General features: G+C 45.3%; 1 protein-coding gene across 3 annotated transcripts in view; it reads left to right on the forward strand.

Annotated features, from left to right (window-relative positions):
- LOC129855357 (ubiquitin carboxyl-terminal hydrolase 24-like) overlaps positions 1-15,657 on the forward strand; it is a 48,094-nt gene that overhangs the window by 16,671 nt on the left and 15,766 nt on the right. For all 3 annotated transcript variants that reach the window (XM_055922925.1, XM_055922926.1, XM_055922927.1), the window contains 18 exons: positions 469-600; positions 748-859; positions 2,685-2,761; positions 5,392-5,532; positions 7,657-7,893; positions 8,047-8,256; positions 8,434-8,607; positions 8,699-8,784; positions 8,864-8,972; positions 9,161-9,316; positions 9,427-9,620; positions 10,433-10,655; positions 10,754-10,916; positions 11,099-11,260; positions 13,085-13,155; positions 13,226-13,386; positions 14,255-14,316; positions 14,403-14,594. In XM_055922925.1, the coding sequence (XP_055778900.1) occupies positions 469-600; positions 748-859; positions 2,685-2,761; positions 5,392-5,532; positions 7,657-7,893; positions 8,047-8,256; positions 8,434-8,607; positions 8,699-8,784; positions 8,864-8,972; positions 9,161-9,316; positions 9,427-9,620; positions 10,433-10,655; positions 10,754-10,916; positions 11,099-11,260; positions 13,085-13,155; positions 13,226-13,386; positions 14,255-14,316; positions 14,403-14,594 (2,662 nt within the window). The remainder of the gene's footprint in view (positions 1-468; positions 601-747; positions 860-2,684; positions 2,762-5,391; positions 5,533-7,656; positions 7,894-8,046; positions 8,257-8,433; positions 8,608-8,698; positions 8,785-8,863; positions 8,973-9,160; positions 9,317-9,426; positions 9,621-10,432; positions 10,656-10,753; positions 10,917-11,098; positions 11,261-13,084; positions 13,156-13,225; positions 13,387-14,254; positions 14,317-14,402; positions 14,595-15,657) is intronic.

A 15,657-nucleotide genomic window follows, 5' to 3' on the forward strand; every position in this document is an offset into this window, starting at 1 on the left:
GGGGCTCCTCTGTTAAGGGTCAGCCTGGTGGAGGTGATGTTGCCTACCCTCACCACCTCGTGACGGCCCGTCAGGAAGTCCAGGATCCAGTTGCAGAGGGAGGTGTTCAGACCCAGAGTCCTAAGCTTGGTGACAAGCTTGGAGGGGATAATGGTGTTGAATGCTGATCTGTAGTCAATGAACAGCATTCTCACATAGGTATTCTTATCTCAGTGGGTGAGGGCAGTGTGGAGACCAATTGAGATTGTTGGGGTGTTATGCAAATTCGAGTGGCTGGGATGGTGCCGTTAATGTGTGCCATAACCAGCTTCTCAAAGAACTTCACGTTTACAGAAGTGAGTGCTACAGGGTGGTAATCATTGTCGCATGAAGCCTTAGAGTTCCTCGGAACAGGGATGATTGTGGTCAGGGACGATTGTGGTTTGAAGTACATGCTAGCCTCTGACTCTTTCTGCCTCCCCTCCTCAGTATCTAGATGGCCACCTGAAGTTCCTGGCCTTCTTCCTCCAGGAAGCCAGCCTCTACCTGGTCTGGAACAGAGCCAAAGAACTATGGGACTGCCTGGTCTCTGGGCCCGAAGTCTGCGAGCTGGACAGAGAGGTACCTACACATGTTACATAGTCGTCTCTCTATCTCTCTCTCTGTCTCTCTCTGTGTGTAAATAAATAAAAAAAGGTATCTTTACTTGTACTCAAGTATGACAATGATGTACTTGTTCCACCAATCTGACTTTACCTGTGTGTGTAGATGTGTTTTGAGTGGTTCACTAAGGGCCAGCATGATCTGGAGAGTGATGTTCAGCAGCAGCTCTTCAAAGAGAAGATCCTCAAATTGGAGCCCTACGAGATTACTATGAATGGTGAGACACACACACACACACGCACACAATGTATCTTTTGTTTACATTTTTGTTGGCAGTCCACTCATTGACATAAAGTGCATTTGGAAAGTATTCAGACCCCTTCACTTTTTCCAAGTTTTGTTTAATCAATTCTAAAATTGATAAAACATGTATTTTCCTCATCAATCTACTCACAATACCCCACAATGACAAAGCAAAAACAGGTTTTTAGAAATTTTTGCATATTTATTACAAATAAAACACAGAACCTTATTTGCGTAAGTTTTCAGACCCTTCGCTATTAGACTCCAAATTGAGCTCAGGTGCATCCTGTTTCCATTGGTCATCCGTGAGATGTTTTTACAACTTAATTGGAGTCCACCTGTGGTAAATTCTATTGCTTGTACAATATTTAAAAGGCACACACCTGTCTAGATAAGCTCCCACAGTTGACAGTGCATGTCAGAGCAAAAACCAAGCCATGAGGTCTAATTAATTGTCCATAGATCTCCCAGACATGATTGTGTCGAGGCACAGATCTGGGGAAGGGTACCAAAAAATGTCTGCAGCATAGAAGGTCCCAAAGAACACAGTGGCCTCCATCATTCTTAAATGGAAGAAGTTTGGAACCACCAAGACTCTTCCAAGAGCTGGCTGCCCGGCCTAACTGAGCAATCGGGGGAGAAGAGTTTTGGTCAGGGAAGTGACCAAGAGCTCAAGAGTTCCTCTATGGAGATGGGAGAACCTTCCAGAAGGACAACCATCTCTGCAGCACTCCACCAATCAGACATTTATGGTAGAGTGGCGAGACGGAAGCCACTCTTCAGTAAAAAGCACATGACCGCTCGCTTGGAGTTTGCCAAAAGGCACCTAAAGGACTCTCAGACCATTAGAAACAAGATTCTCTGTTCTGATGAAACCAAGATTGAACTCTTTGGCCTGAATGCCAAGCGTCAGGTCTGGAGGAAACCTGGCAGCACCCCTACGGTGAAGCGTGGTGGCTGAGATTGCTGTGGTGATGTTTTTCAGCAGCAGGGACTGGGAGACTAGTCAGATGAACGGAGCAAAGAAAAAAATATAAAAAAAACTGCTCCAAAGTGCTCATGAGCTCAGACTGGGCCGAAGGTTCATCTTCCAACAGGACAACGACCCTAAGAACGCAGCCAAGACGATGCAGGAGTGACTTCGAGACAAGTCTTAATGTCCTTGAGTGGCCCAGCCAGAGCTGAGACTTCAACCCGATCGAACATCACTGGAGAGACCTGAAAATAGCTGTGCAGCGACGCTCCCCATCCAACCTGACAGAGCTTGAGAGGATCTGCAGAGAAGAACGGGAGAAACTCTCCAAATACAGGTTCGAGAAGACTCAAGGCTGTAAACACTGCCAAAGGTGCTTCAACAAAGTACTGAGTAAAGGGTCTGAATACTTATGTTTACAAACATTTCTTAAAAACAGTTTTTGCGTTGTCATATGGGGTATTGTGTGTAGATTGAGGACAATCAACAATTTAATCCATTCTACAATAAGGCTGTAACGTAACAAAATGTGGAAAAAGTCAAGGGGTCTGAATACTTTCCGAATGCACTGCATATAGATCTTACATAGTGGCTTTTGTTAACTCGAAATGACACAACGACAAGGTTCCAGTTTAACAAAGTTTACTCTACTATATGAACACACTACAAGGTAGCCATTACACTCCAGGCTAGGTCCAACAACGACTAGACTTCCTGCGCATGCGCACTCTTGACTGAGTGATAGCCCCGTAATAACAGAAATATAGGGATACTTAAAACATGAACTTAACAGCTTTAACCAGGGTTTTATTTGGGATTTTTTCAGGCTTCAATCTGTTCAAGACCTTTTTTGAGAACGTCAACCTGTGTGACCATCGCTTGAAACGCCAGGGGACTCAACTGGTGAGTCAGTACACGCACGCACAGTCTTGTTTTACTAACATTGTGGGGACACAATTGATTCTCATTCAAAATCCTATTTTCCCTAACCCTAAACTTAACCCCAAAACTTAATCCTAACCCTAATTCTAACCCTAACCCTAATTCTAGAAATTTGAGTTAAAGATCTGTCAGAAGTTTCATTTTAGCTTTTTTTTTTTTTAACTTTCGGTTTTGTACACCAGCTTCAAACAGCTGAAAATACAGTATTTTGGTTATGGAAAATATATTTCACAGCTGTTTAGATGGTACAATGAATCTCTACACTATACTTGCTTGTTTTGTCACTATCTGAAATTAAGCAAACAATTAGAATTTTAGAAACCAGGAAATGGCAGAGCGATATTTGCATTGTGCACCTTTAATAGGCATTAATAATACTTACTATAGTCCAGGTATACCCAAACTGGGGGTACGCGTAATGCCGTCAGGGGTACGCCAAATAAAAAGGTGATTCACATTTTTTTTACATTTAATTTCTAATTTTCAAACAGTACATTTATATTTTCCAATGGGACTATACATTTGGGTGAGTTTTTTTTTCTCTCGCCTGAGTAGCCTCGTTTCATTGGCAAAAATAAAATTAAACCATCTAGTGTTAAGCGAAGTAATACCATGTCAAATACAGTAGCCTAGTCAAATATTTAACATTCAAACACATGAACCATTACTCTCTTGCAGGAAACCTTCACTCTTGCGCAGACATTTAGAAACGAAACATGACAATTTGATAAATAAGCCACGGGAGTTTTTTGAGCGAGAATAAAGATGACTTTCGAGTAGTAAGACATGTATAAAAGCAACAGATACCATTAATAAGAAGGGGCTAGAAGCGCCTTATATGGTGAACTACCGAGTGGCTAGGACAGGCAAGCCCCATACTATTGTGGAGGACTTAATTCTTCCTGCTCCTGCGGATATGGCTAGGCCAATACTGTGGGAAAAGGGCAAAAAAAACTATACAGACAATGTCTCCATCAAACAACACTGTTTCACGACTCATCAGTGACGTGGCAGGAGATGTTTTGAAACAATTACTGCTTTGCATACAAGCCAGTGAATTATTATATGCGTTACAGCTGGATGAGTCAACAGACGTGTGTAACGTGTGCTGGGAGTCGGGAAGCAAGTTCAGGGAGTGAGTGTTTTTAATAAATAAACAACATAATACAAAACAAGAAACGCGAACAACGCACAGACATGAAACTGAAAAAATTACTCCTGGGGAAAGAACCAAAGGGAGTGACATTTTTAGGGCAGATAATCAAGGAGGGGATAGAGTCCAGGTGTCATAATGCACTGATGCACGTAACGATGGTGACAGGTGTGCGCCATAACGAGCAGCCTGGTGACCTAGAGGCTGGAGAGGGAGCACATGTGACAATGTGGCGGGCCTGGCACAGCTCCTGGTATATGTCCGTTACGTTTATGGGGTGTCAATTAAGGAAGACATCCTCTTCTGGAAACCAGAACAACATGAGATGATATTTTTAAAGTACTGGACAGCTTTGTGACATCAAATGGACTTTGGTGGTCAAGATGTGTTGGTATCTGTACTGATGGCGCAAAAGCCATGACGGAGACATGGTGGAGTGGTAACGCGCGTGCAAGCATTTGCCCCCGACACCACTTGGGTACACTGAAGCATCCATCGAGAGGCTCTTGCTGCCAAGGGAATGCCTGACAGCCTGAAATATGTTTTGCTTTAGCAAATCGCGCTGTTAAGACACTGATGCCCTTTGCAACCACATACCTACGTGAGAGTGGATTCTTGGCCCTCACTAGCATGAAAAGTAAATCCAGGCACAGAATGTGTGTGGAAAATAATTTAAGACAGACTCTCTCCAATACAACCCAACATTGCAGAGTTATGTGCATCCTTTCAAGCACACCCTTCTCATGAACCGGTGGTGAGTTATTCACAATGTTTGTTGAACAAATAAGGTTTTATATGTAAGATGGCTAAATAAAGTGCAATATTATTGATTATTATTATTTGTGTCCTGGTCCTATAAGAGTTCTTTGTCACTTTCCACGAGCCGGGTTGTGACAAATTCACTCATTCTTATGTTTAACAAATGTATCGTATAGTGTGTGGCAGGCTTACAATGATGGCAAAAAAACAGCATTTGAGAGGGTTGCTGACCCTGGTGTACGCAGCTGGAGGTTGAATGTTTGAAGGTGTACAGGACTATAAAAAAGTTTGGGAACCACTGCTATAATCTTTTTTTAAATGTATTGTAATTAACATTTATTATGTTGAACATATATGTGCTCTATATAACAATGTTAAAATGAGGCGAAATCAAAAGAAAAATCACCAAGTTACACATCTCAAAAGACACTGACATGGTGGAACGACCCCTTTTTATTAAATCATTTGGTTCATGACATGTCTAGACAGTCGTTCATCTCCATATCAGTATTAAGACATTATTTTCAGAGCTGGAAAATAATTTCTGGACTCCAACAATCTGACCAGTTTCTGTCAATTTATTCAGCATATGAGGCTAACACTAGCAAGACCGTTAGGATTAATGCACCTGTGGGGCCTAAACACCCCAACCCTTTTATCATTACGGTCCTGTGTGTAGTGTGTGGAGCGGCTGGACCTGTCTGGGATGGACTTTATCTGGCGCATCGCCATGGAAACGCCTGACGAGGAGATCGCTAACGAGGCCATCCAGCTCATCATCACCTACAGCTACACCAACCTCAACCCAAAGATGAAGAAGGTGTGTGTGTGCAGGGTTTTATGACTGATTACTTGAGAAAGGTAATCAGTTACTGATTAGAGATTACATGACAGTAAAAGTAATTAGTAATATAATACATTGGCATGAGTAACGCAATCTGATACTTTTGGATTACTGGGTTAGCCAGCATCTGCCACATCAGTTTATGCTGCAGACTGATGAGTGACCTCTCTGCCCACCTATCTCCCCTCTTGCCCACCCAGCTCACCAGCATCTTTGGGCAATTGCTGGCTCAGATGCCTGTTGCATCTTCTTGATGAAATGGCATCACTGCTAAAAAGTCAGCTTCACTGTCAAGTTGTAGGGAAAGCATACCCAACTCTCGTTTTTTGATTGTGGAGTTATAGGCCTACTGCACCCAGCCACCGAGCAGATAGTTCTCAGTAAAAGAGGAAATGGTCATTTGATTGTCTGGCCCACCTTTAACATAACAGTCTGGAACGATAAAGTAGTCATATGTAACGGATCCAAGATAAATCTGATTATTTCATGAGTTGGATGATCAATTGTACAAATATTCTGAATGTAGACTATTCTCAGTTTGCAAAAACACGTAGATCTGTCTGCCAAGGCTGACAGGTATATTTCAGTGTACTTATTTCCACTGAAACTAGAGGGTTAGCTGTGCAAGCAGCTGATTTGTCATGTGTGTCATCCCAGGGCTTAGGAAGTGAACAAACAGGATGGAGCTGTGTTAACTAAACTAAAGTGTCCTTTTGACATAACGATCCTTGTGAAATGGGGGATGATTTAGTGCTCAGTAAGTGGGGGTCTGATGTTTTTTTGTTTAAAGAAAGTTTCTGTGGAGACAACCAAGGAAAGTAATTTGGCAGTTTTGGAGATATTAAATAGATTCATACCACTGCTGGCTTGCTTCTGAAGCTAAGCAGGGTTGGTCCTGGTCAGTCCCTGGATGGGAGACCAGATGCTGCTGGAAGTGGTGTTGGAGGGCCAGTAGGAGGCACTCTTTCCTCTGGTCTAAACAATATCCCAATGCCCCAGGGCAGTGATTGGGGACACTGTCCTGTATAGGGTGCCGTCTTTCGGATGGGACGTTAAACGGGTGTCCTGACTCTCTGAGGTCATTAAAGATCCCATGGCACTTATCATAAGAGTAGGGGTGTTAACCCCGGTGTCCTGGCTAAATTCCCAATCTGGCCCTCAAACCATCATGGTCACCTAATAATCCCCAGTTTACAATTGGCTCATTCATCCCCCTCCTCTCCCCTGTAACTATTCCCCAGGTCGTTGCTGCAAATGAGAACGTGTTCTCAGTCAACTTACCTGGTAAAATAACGGTAAAATAAAAATAAATAAAAAATTCGAACAGGAAGGAGAAGTATCCATTTCCACTAAAAGGTGACTTACACTCAGCACAGCTCTCAAAAACCTGCAATTTCTATTGCAGCAAACATCTTGATATTAGATGAAGTAATACGTTGTTTTTAAGAATATAACTAATTTGATTACGCCATATTTATTTTAAGCAATCTGGGCTGGTAGTTACTTCATTTTTGTAATCCGATTACATAATCCCTGTTACATGCAATCCGTTAGTACCCAAACCTGTATGTGTGTGTGTGGGGGGTGGTCATGGTTACGATCTCTGCTATTGACTCTCAAATCAAATAAAATGTTATTTGTCACATACACATTGTTAGCAGATGTTAATGCGAGTGTAGCGAAATGCTTGTGCTTCTAGTTCCGACCGTGCAGTAATATCTAACAAGTAATCTAACCTAACAATTTCACAACCACTACCTTATACACACAAGTGTAAAGGAATGAATAAGAATATGTGCATAAAATATATGAATGAGTGATGGCCGAACGGCATAGGCAAGATGCAGTAGCTGGTATAGAGTACAGTATATACAAATGAGATGAGTAATGTAGGGTATATAAACATTATATAAAGTGGCATTGTTTAAAGTGGCTAGTGACACGTTTATTACATCAATTTTTCCATTATTAAAGTGGCTGGAGTTGAGTCAGTATGTTGGCAGAAGCCACTCAATGTTAGTGATGGCTATTTAACAGTCTGATGGCCTTGAGATAGAAGCTGTTTTTCAGTCTCTCGGTCCCCGCTGTGTGTGTCTGTAGGATTCTGTGTCTTTACACAAGAAGTTCATTGCTGATTGTTACAAGCGACTCGAGGCGGCCAGTTCAGCTCTAGGAGGCCCCACGTTGACTCATGCTGTTACCAGGGCAACCAAGATGCTGACGGCCACCGCCATGCCAACTGTTGCTACGTCGGTCCAATCACCTTCCAGGTCCACCAAACTGGTGATCATTGAGAGGCTGCTGCTATTGGCTGAGCGTTACGTCATCACTATCGAGGTAAGACCTCACACTGACCAAAATATGTAACACGTCATTTATAATTTTAGTTTAAACGTTAGACTACTCTCACCCGTATGTCGTTATAAACAATTCAATTTGGGGAATGAGAGCGTGACATGCAAAGATAGAAAAATGACTGTGTGTGTGTAGGATCTGTACTCTGTGCCTCGTACCATTCTACCTCACGGAGCTTCGTTCAACGGCCACCCTGTCTCTCTACACGTCACCTATGAGTCCACCAAAGACACCTTCACCCTGGAGGCCCACAGTAATGAAACTGTAGGCAGCATCCGCTGGAAGATCGCTGAGCACCTCAGCTGTCCAGTCGACAATGTCCAAATCTTTGCCAATGATAGCGTGGTGAGTGTGTGTGTGTGTGTGTGTGTGTGTGTGTGTGTGTGTGTGTGTTACTTGTGTGTCGATGACTGAACAGTGTGTGTGACAGCGTAGTAAGCCAAAGGATGGAAGTGTGTGTGTGACTGTGTATCATATGTATCTGTGTGTTTTGTTTAACTCTCTCTCTCTCTCGCTCTGTAGTTGACAATGAACCGGGACCAGAAGCTGCTGTCCCAGCTGGGGTTCAATGATGAGCAGTCTCTGACAGTGAAGAGCTCTGGCACCGGCACGCCCTCTGGTGGCAGCTCTGAATCCTCCGCCTCCGCATCCTCCTCTAGCTCTGCGGTCTTCAACTCCGCCTACGCTATGGAACAGGTAAACCACACACAATCACTCACTGACATGTATATACGAACACATTGAGTTCATGTTTGTGTCTGATTATGTGCTAACGGTGTGTTTGTAGGAGAAGTCCCTTCCAGGTGTTGTCATGGCGTTGGTGTGCAACGTGTTTGAGATGCTCTACCAGCTGGCCAACCTGGACGAACCCCGGTGAGTTGTGCACGAACACACACAGATCCTTCAAGGACCTGGACCTGAATGAATGACGTTCTGTGTGTGTGTGTTCCAGGATAACCCTGCGTGTGCGTAAGCTGCTGCTGCTGATCCCAACAGACCCAGAGGTTCAGGATGCTCTAGATAACTTTGTTCCCAAAGAGTCCAGTGTCTGGAGTCACCAGGTACATTTACATTAACTAGTTCTATAGCTACTAACCCTTCAGTACTATAATAATCTAACCCTGTACTAGCAACCATCAGGCCCGGTGGGTTAGTTTGTGTTTGGGTTGAAATGATGAGGACAGTTCAACCCCTCTGACCAGAGCCAGGGTGATAACATGTATGCGTTTCCTGTGTGTGTCTGCTGTAGAAGACGCTGTTCACCCTGGGTCAGGGGTCAGGCTCTCGGTCTCCGTCTCTGGGTTCTAAGCAGCAGCACCAGCCCAGTGCTGCCTCCATCTTGGAATCACTCTTCAGTTCCTCTGCTCCCGGGATGTCCACCTTCAGAGTCCTCTACAACCTAGAGGTACACACACATTCCTATACACACACACACACACACATTTGTCCACGGACACACTTCACACACTTCTTTCTGTGGCCTCTCTCTTCTCCTTTCTCTCTTTCTTTCTCAAGGTGTTGAGTTCTAAGTTGATGCCAACCTCAGATGATGAGATGGCTAAGACCAGTGTCAAGTCTTTCTGTGAGAACTTCCTGAAAGCTGGAGGTCTCAGTTTGGTGGTGAACGTGATGCAGCGAGACTCTATTCCCTCTGAGGTGGACTATGAGACCAGACAGGGAGTCTACTCCATCTGTCTACAACTGGCCAGGTACACAGACACAGACACAGGCAGACAGACAGACATACACAGTGGCGGTTCCAGCTTGTATGGCTCCCTGGGCGAATCCCCACCCACCATTCTGCACTAACTAATTTTTATTCAGACATTTGGAACAACACAAATAAATAATCATAAAATGTAAAACTATATAAATATAAAATATATACAAAAATAAGTAACAAAGACACTTTGGCACTCGAGCATCAATACATTACCCATCCCCCAACACTGTCAACCAAGAGTCAAGACTAAACCAATTCACCTTGGTGGTGTGCAGACTGGTTTTATATTATTCTTAACGATTTCGCTCAAACCAGAAAAAAATGCAACAATATGTCTGTGAAACTATATATTCACAGTATTATGAATGAATTGTAGTTTGTTTGGTAGCAATTCGTAGTGTGACTGATTGTACTAATTGCATTAGTACTGTACAACGTTAGAGGTGCGCTATTTGATAGATTCCCCGCTTCCCCTACCTCGGGCTTCCAGTGGGGAGCCCTGAGGTCAACCTACTCCCGCCCCCCTCCCCATCTCGTATTTCTGAGTGGGAGACCTTCCCAGGCAACTAGAATCAGGGCGCCCACTCCGACAAGGTTAATTGACCTTCAGTCCCACACGGTGACATGATATCATTGACGTGATGTGCAAATGAGCGATAGAAAACCGATCGCAAATGTCACCATTCTGAATTTGGGCGGCTGTCCATGTCGCCTATAACGAACTCCACCACTGCACACACACGTTTAGATAAGTTGTTTGAGAGGTTGAATGTGATTGGATCTTTCTTTCCCCTGCAGGTTCCTTTTGGTTGGCCAGAGTATGCCGTCGTTGCTGGATGATGATGTCATCCGAGAGGGCGACACGCTGTCTAGTCGGCCGTTCCGTAACGCGGGGCGACCGGGGAGGCAGCTGTCACTGTGTGGAACGCCAGAGAAGAGCTCCTATAGACAGATGTCTCTGTCTGAACGCTCCTCCATCAGAGTAGAGGAGATCATCCCTGCTGCACGCGTAGCTATACAGGTACACACACACACACACCCTAATGCATACCTAACAGAAACATGCACCTAATACACACACATCTTACACACACCTCTAACCATGTCTCTCCTCCATAGACGATGGAGGTGGGGGACTTCACCTCGACGTTGGCGTGCTTCATGCGTCTGACATGGGCAGCAGCCGCTGGCCGATTGGACCTCGTCGGCAGTCCACAGCCAATCAGACCTGAGCACAGCTCGCTCCTCCCACTTGGGGTCCGCACCCGTGTCAGCAGCACTGGTGAGACACACATACAAGGCACTGGTGGAATATGTTGACACACATGTAACAACATACACATCAGCCTGAATTGTGAGCAATGAAATGGATTGTCTGTTACTCTCTTCTGATTCTTTAGCCTTATGCTGAGGATTTCTCTCTCTCTCCTCTCTCTCTTTTTACTGCTCTCTCTCTCTTGACAGGAAGTAACTGCAGCTCCAGCAGTGAGGGCGAAGCGCCGCCCACAGCTCTGCATGCTGGGATATGCGTGAAGCAGCAGAGTGTTTCTATTAAAGACTGCATCATCGCTAGAGAGGCCCTGTCACTACTGGTCACCTGTCTACAGCTACGAACACAGCAGCTAGGTAACACACACACACACTCTGTCTCTACTGGTCACCTGTCTACAGCTACAAACACAGCAGCTAGGTAACACACACACACACTCTGTCTCTACTGCTCACCTGTCTACAGCTACGAACACAGCAGCTAGGTAACACACACACACACACACACTCTGTCGCTACTGCTCACCTGTCTACAGCTACGAACACTGCAGCTAGGTAACACACACTGACATTTTCAAACCCTGACCCAGTCTGTAATACCTACATGTTTCAAGGAGACCACCATAGTCCCTGTGCCCAATAATGCCAAGGTAACATGTTTAAATTACTATCGCCCCATAGCACTCACATCTGTAGCCATGAAATGCTTTGAAAGGCTGGTCATGGCTCATATCAACACCATCATCCCAGAAACCTAGACCCACTCCAATTCACATACTGCCCCAATAGATCCACAGATGACGCAATCTCTATTGCACTCCACACTGGCCTTTCCCACCTGGACAAAAGGAACACCTATGTGAGAATGCTGTTCATTGACTACAGCTCAGCGTTCAACACCATAGTGCCCTCCAAGCTCATCACTAAGTTAAGCTCCCTGGGACTGAACACCTCCCTCTGCATCTGGATCTGGGACTTCCTGATGAGCTGCCCCCAGGTGATGAGGGTAGGCAACAAAACATCTGCCATGCTGACCCTCACCGCGGTTGCCCCTCGGGTGCGTGGTTAGTCCCCTCCTGTACTCCCTGTTCACCCACGACTGCGTTGCCACGTACTACTTCAACACTCATTAAGTTTGCTGACGGCACGACAATGGTTGGCCTGATCATTGACGATGATGAGACAGCCTATAGGGAGGAGGTCAGAGACCTGGCAGTGTGGTGTCAGAACAATATCCTCTCTCTCAACGTCAGCAAGACAAAGGAGCTGATCGTGGACTACAGGAAACAGAGGGTCGAGCACGCCCCCATTCACATCGACGGGGCTGTATTGGAGGGGTCGAGAGCTTCAAGTTCCTCGGTGTCCACATCACTAAGGATCTATCATGGTCCACACACACCAACACAGTCTTGAAAAGGGCACGACAATGCCTCTTCCCCCTCAGGATGCTGAAAAGATTTGGCTTGGGCAGATCCTCAAAAAGTTATAGTGCTCAGAATTGAGAGCATCTTGACTGGCGGCATCACCGCTTGGTATTGCAACTGCTTGGCATCTGACCGCAAGGCCCTACAGAGGGTAGTGCGTATATCACTGGGGCCGAGCTCCCTGCCATCCAGGACCTGTATACCAGGCGGTGTCACAGGAAGGCCCTAAAAATGGTCATTTACTCCAGCCACACAAGTCATAGACTGTTCTCTCTGCTACTGTATGGCAAGTGGTACCGATGCACCGAGTCTGGAACCAACAGAACCCTGAACAGCTTCTACCCCCAAGCCATAGGACAGCTAAATAGTTTGGGTAGCTGTTTAACAAACTATCTGCATCGACCCTTTTTGCACCAACTTTTTTTTGTCTATTATCTGTGACTTTATTCTTAGTTCTATGTACATATCTACCTCAATTACCTCGTACCCCTGCACACCGACTCGGTATTGGTGCCCCGTGTGTAGAGCCAAGTTATCGCTGCTCATTGTGTATTTATTATTATGTGTTTTACTTTTCTATGATTTCTCTATTTTCTTTCTCTCTGCATTGTTGGGAAGTGCCCGTAAGTAAGCATTTCACTGTTAGTCTACATCTGTTGTTTACAAAGCATATGATGAATACAATGTGGCTTTGATTTGACACACAGACACTGTTTTGTAAAGACAGAATGCTAACCGTGTGTGTGTGTCTCTCCAGGCTCATTCTACATCCTCCCCTGTGTCAGCGACTTCATCATCGACATCCTGCTAGGATCAGCCAGTGGAGAGGTACCTAGGATGTGTGTTGGTGTGTGAGACTGAGTGTGTGTGTGTGGGTTCTAACCCGTGTCTCTGTCAGATCCGGCGCGTGGCATGTGACCAGCTGTACACTCTGAGCCAATCCGACAGCTCTGCGTTCCCTGAGATCGTCAAACCCAACGTGTTCCTGCTCCGAGTCGTCCTCGCCTCCCAGCTGCCTCTCTGGAGCCCCACGTCTGTCATGAGAGGAGTCAACCAGAGGTACACACACACGTGTTGTTGTCGTTGCTACTGGAAGGCAGTAGTAAGTTATGTTAAACAGCAGATGGCGCCAAATTACCCGTGACAGATGATAGATGGACTAACATGCTGACCACACCGCTTATAATGATTTGAATAACATACATGTTATTCAATCATTGCATCCAAACTGCTCGCGTGTGTCAATGAGCGTCTGCGTAGCCAGGCGCTAAAATAGAGCTTGGTTCTATTTGTGGCGCTTAATGCGCTGCAAGTCCCGTCTCTCCCATCTCCTCATTGGTTTTTAGGAGCATAGACCCACGTGGGTGATTGAAAGATGAACTGAGGTCCGCATTCCAGTCCAGTTGGTGGTGGTAATGCACCTAAAGTTGGTTGCCAACCACCATATAACGTCCAAAGAAGAAGACTGACGGCGGAATGATTACTAGCAACAAACTCGGTTTACCCTTTTATCTGTGGATTAATTGTTAGAGTAGAGGACCTTGTGCATTTCAGGTAAAATAACCTGAAGTTTATATCCCAGGAAAAATTTGTTGGCAACATCAATCTAGCTAGCTAAATTACCATGAATGTTTAATGCTTCTCAACCTGTCCCCAAATTAATATAGTTGGTTCAGAGTTTGTTTCAACCTGCGTGTCCTGATCGCGTCTGGACAAAATCAACATGCACGCGGATGCCTGCGCGCGCCTGGTCTAGTCAGCATGTAACTTGGAAAATATCACTTAAAAGCTGATGTACAGCGTCATATAGCTGTAGCTAGTTGTAAGTGTACATGGATGTATAGCGCCACGGCCTGTTTTGTTCTGTGTATTTTGTCCTGTCTGTTGTGTCTATATCTGAGTGTAATATATTGTTTTGTCTGTCCAGGTTGCTGTCACAGTGTACAGAGTACTTTGACCTGCGATGTCAACTACTGGATGACTTGACCAGTAAGTTTACACGCATGCACACACACACACACCAACATTTTTCCAACACTCATTGACACATGATGAATGCTCCTGTCCCACTCCAGGTTCGGAGATGGAGGTGTTGTCAGTGAGTGCGGTGGCCATGTTGGAAGATGAGATCAGCTGGTTGGATAACTTTGAGCCCAGCTGGAGCTCTGAGATGGAGACCAGCGAGGCTGACAACATCCTGCAGGCTGGACACCTCCGCCTCATCAAAACACTACTGTCACTCTGTGGCACAGAGAAGGAACAACTGGGTGAGTATACACACGTTCATATACCGTGTCTTCGGAAAGTATTCAGACCCCTTGACTTTTTCCACATTTTGTTATGTTACAGCCTTATTCTAAAATGTATTAAATAGTTTTCCCCCTCATCAATCTACACACAATACCCCATAATGACAAAGCAAAAAGAGTTTTTATGAATTTCTGCAAGTGTAAAAAAACAACAAAAAAACATAACATTTACATAGGTATTCAGACCCTTTACTCAGCACTTTGTTGAAGCACCATTGGCAGCGATTACAGCCTTGAGTCTTCTTGGGTATGAAGCTACAAGCTTGGCACACCTGTATTTGGGGAGTTTCTCCCATTCTCTGCAGATCCTCTCAATCTCTGTCAGGTTGGATGGGGAGCGTCGCTGCACAGCTATTTTCAGGTCTCTCCAGAGATGTTCGATGGCTTCAAGTCCGGGATCTGTCTGGGCCACTCAAGGACATTCAGAGACTTGTTCCGAAGCTGCTCCTGCGTTGTCTTGGCTTTGTGCTTGGGGTCGTTGTCCTGTTGGAAGGTGAACCTTCGCCCCAATCTGTCAAGGATCTCTCTGTACTTTGCTCCGTTTATCTTTCCCTCGATCCTGACTAATCTCCCAGTCAGTGCCGCTGGAAAGCATTCCCACAGCATGAGGCTGCCACCACCACCATGCTTCACCGTAGGGATGGTGCTTGGTTTCCTCCAGACGTGATGCTTGCCATTCAGGCCAAAGAGTTCAATCTTGGTTTCAGAGAGAATCTTGTTTCTCATGGTCATAGTCCTTTAGGTGCCTTTTGGCAAACTCCAACGGGGCGGTCATGTGCCTTTTTTACTGAAGAGCAGCTTCCGTCTGGCCACTCTACCATAAAGGCCTGATTGGTGAAGTGCTGCAGACATGGTTGTCCTTCTGGAAGTTTCTCCCATCTCCATAGATGAACTCTGGAGCTCTGTCAGAGTGACCATCGGGTTCTTGGTCACCTCCCTGACCCAGGCCCTTCTCCCCCGATTGCTCAGTTGGAGAGTCTTGGTGGTTCCAAACTTCTTCCATTTAATAATGATGGACTGC

Source organism: Salvelinus fontinalis, chromosome 5 (assembly GCF_029448725.1).
Source record: "Salvelinus fontinalis isolate EN_2023a chromosome 5, ASM2944872v1, whole genome shotgun sequence".
NCBI classification, from domain to species: domain Eukaryota; kingdom Metazoa; phylum Chordata; class Actinopteri; order Salmoniformes; family Salmonidae; genus Salvelinus; species Salvelinus fontinalis.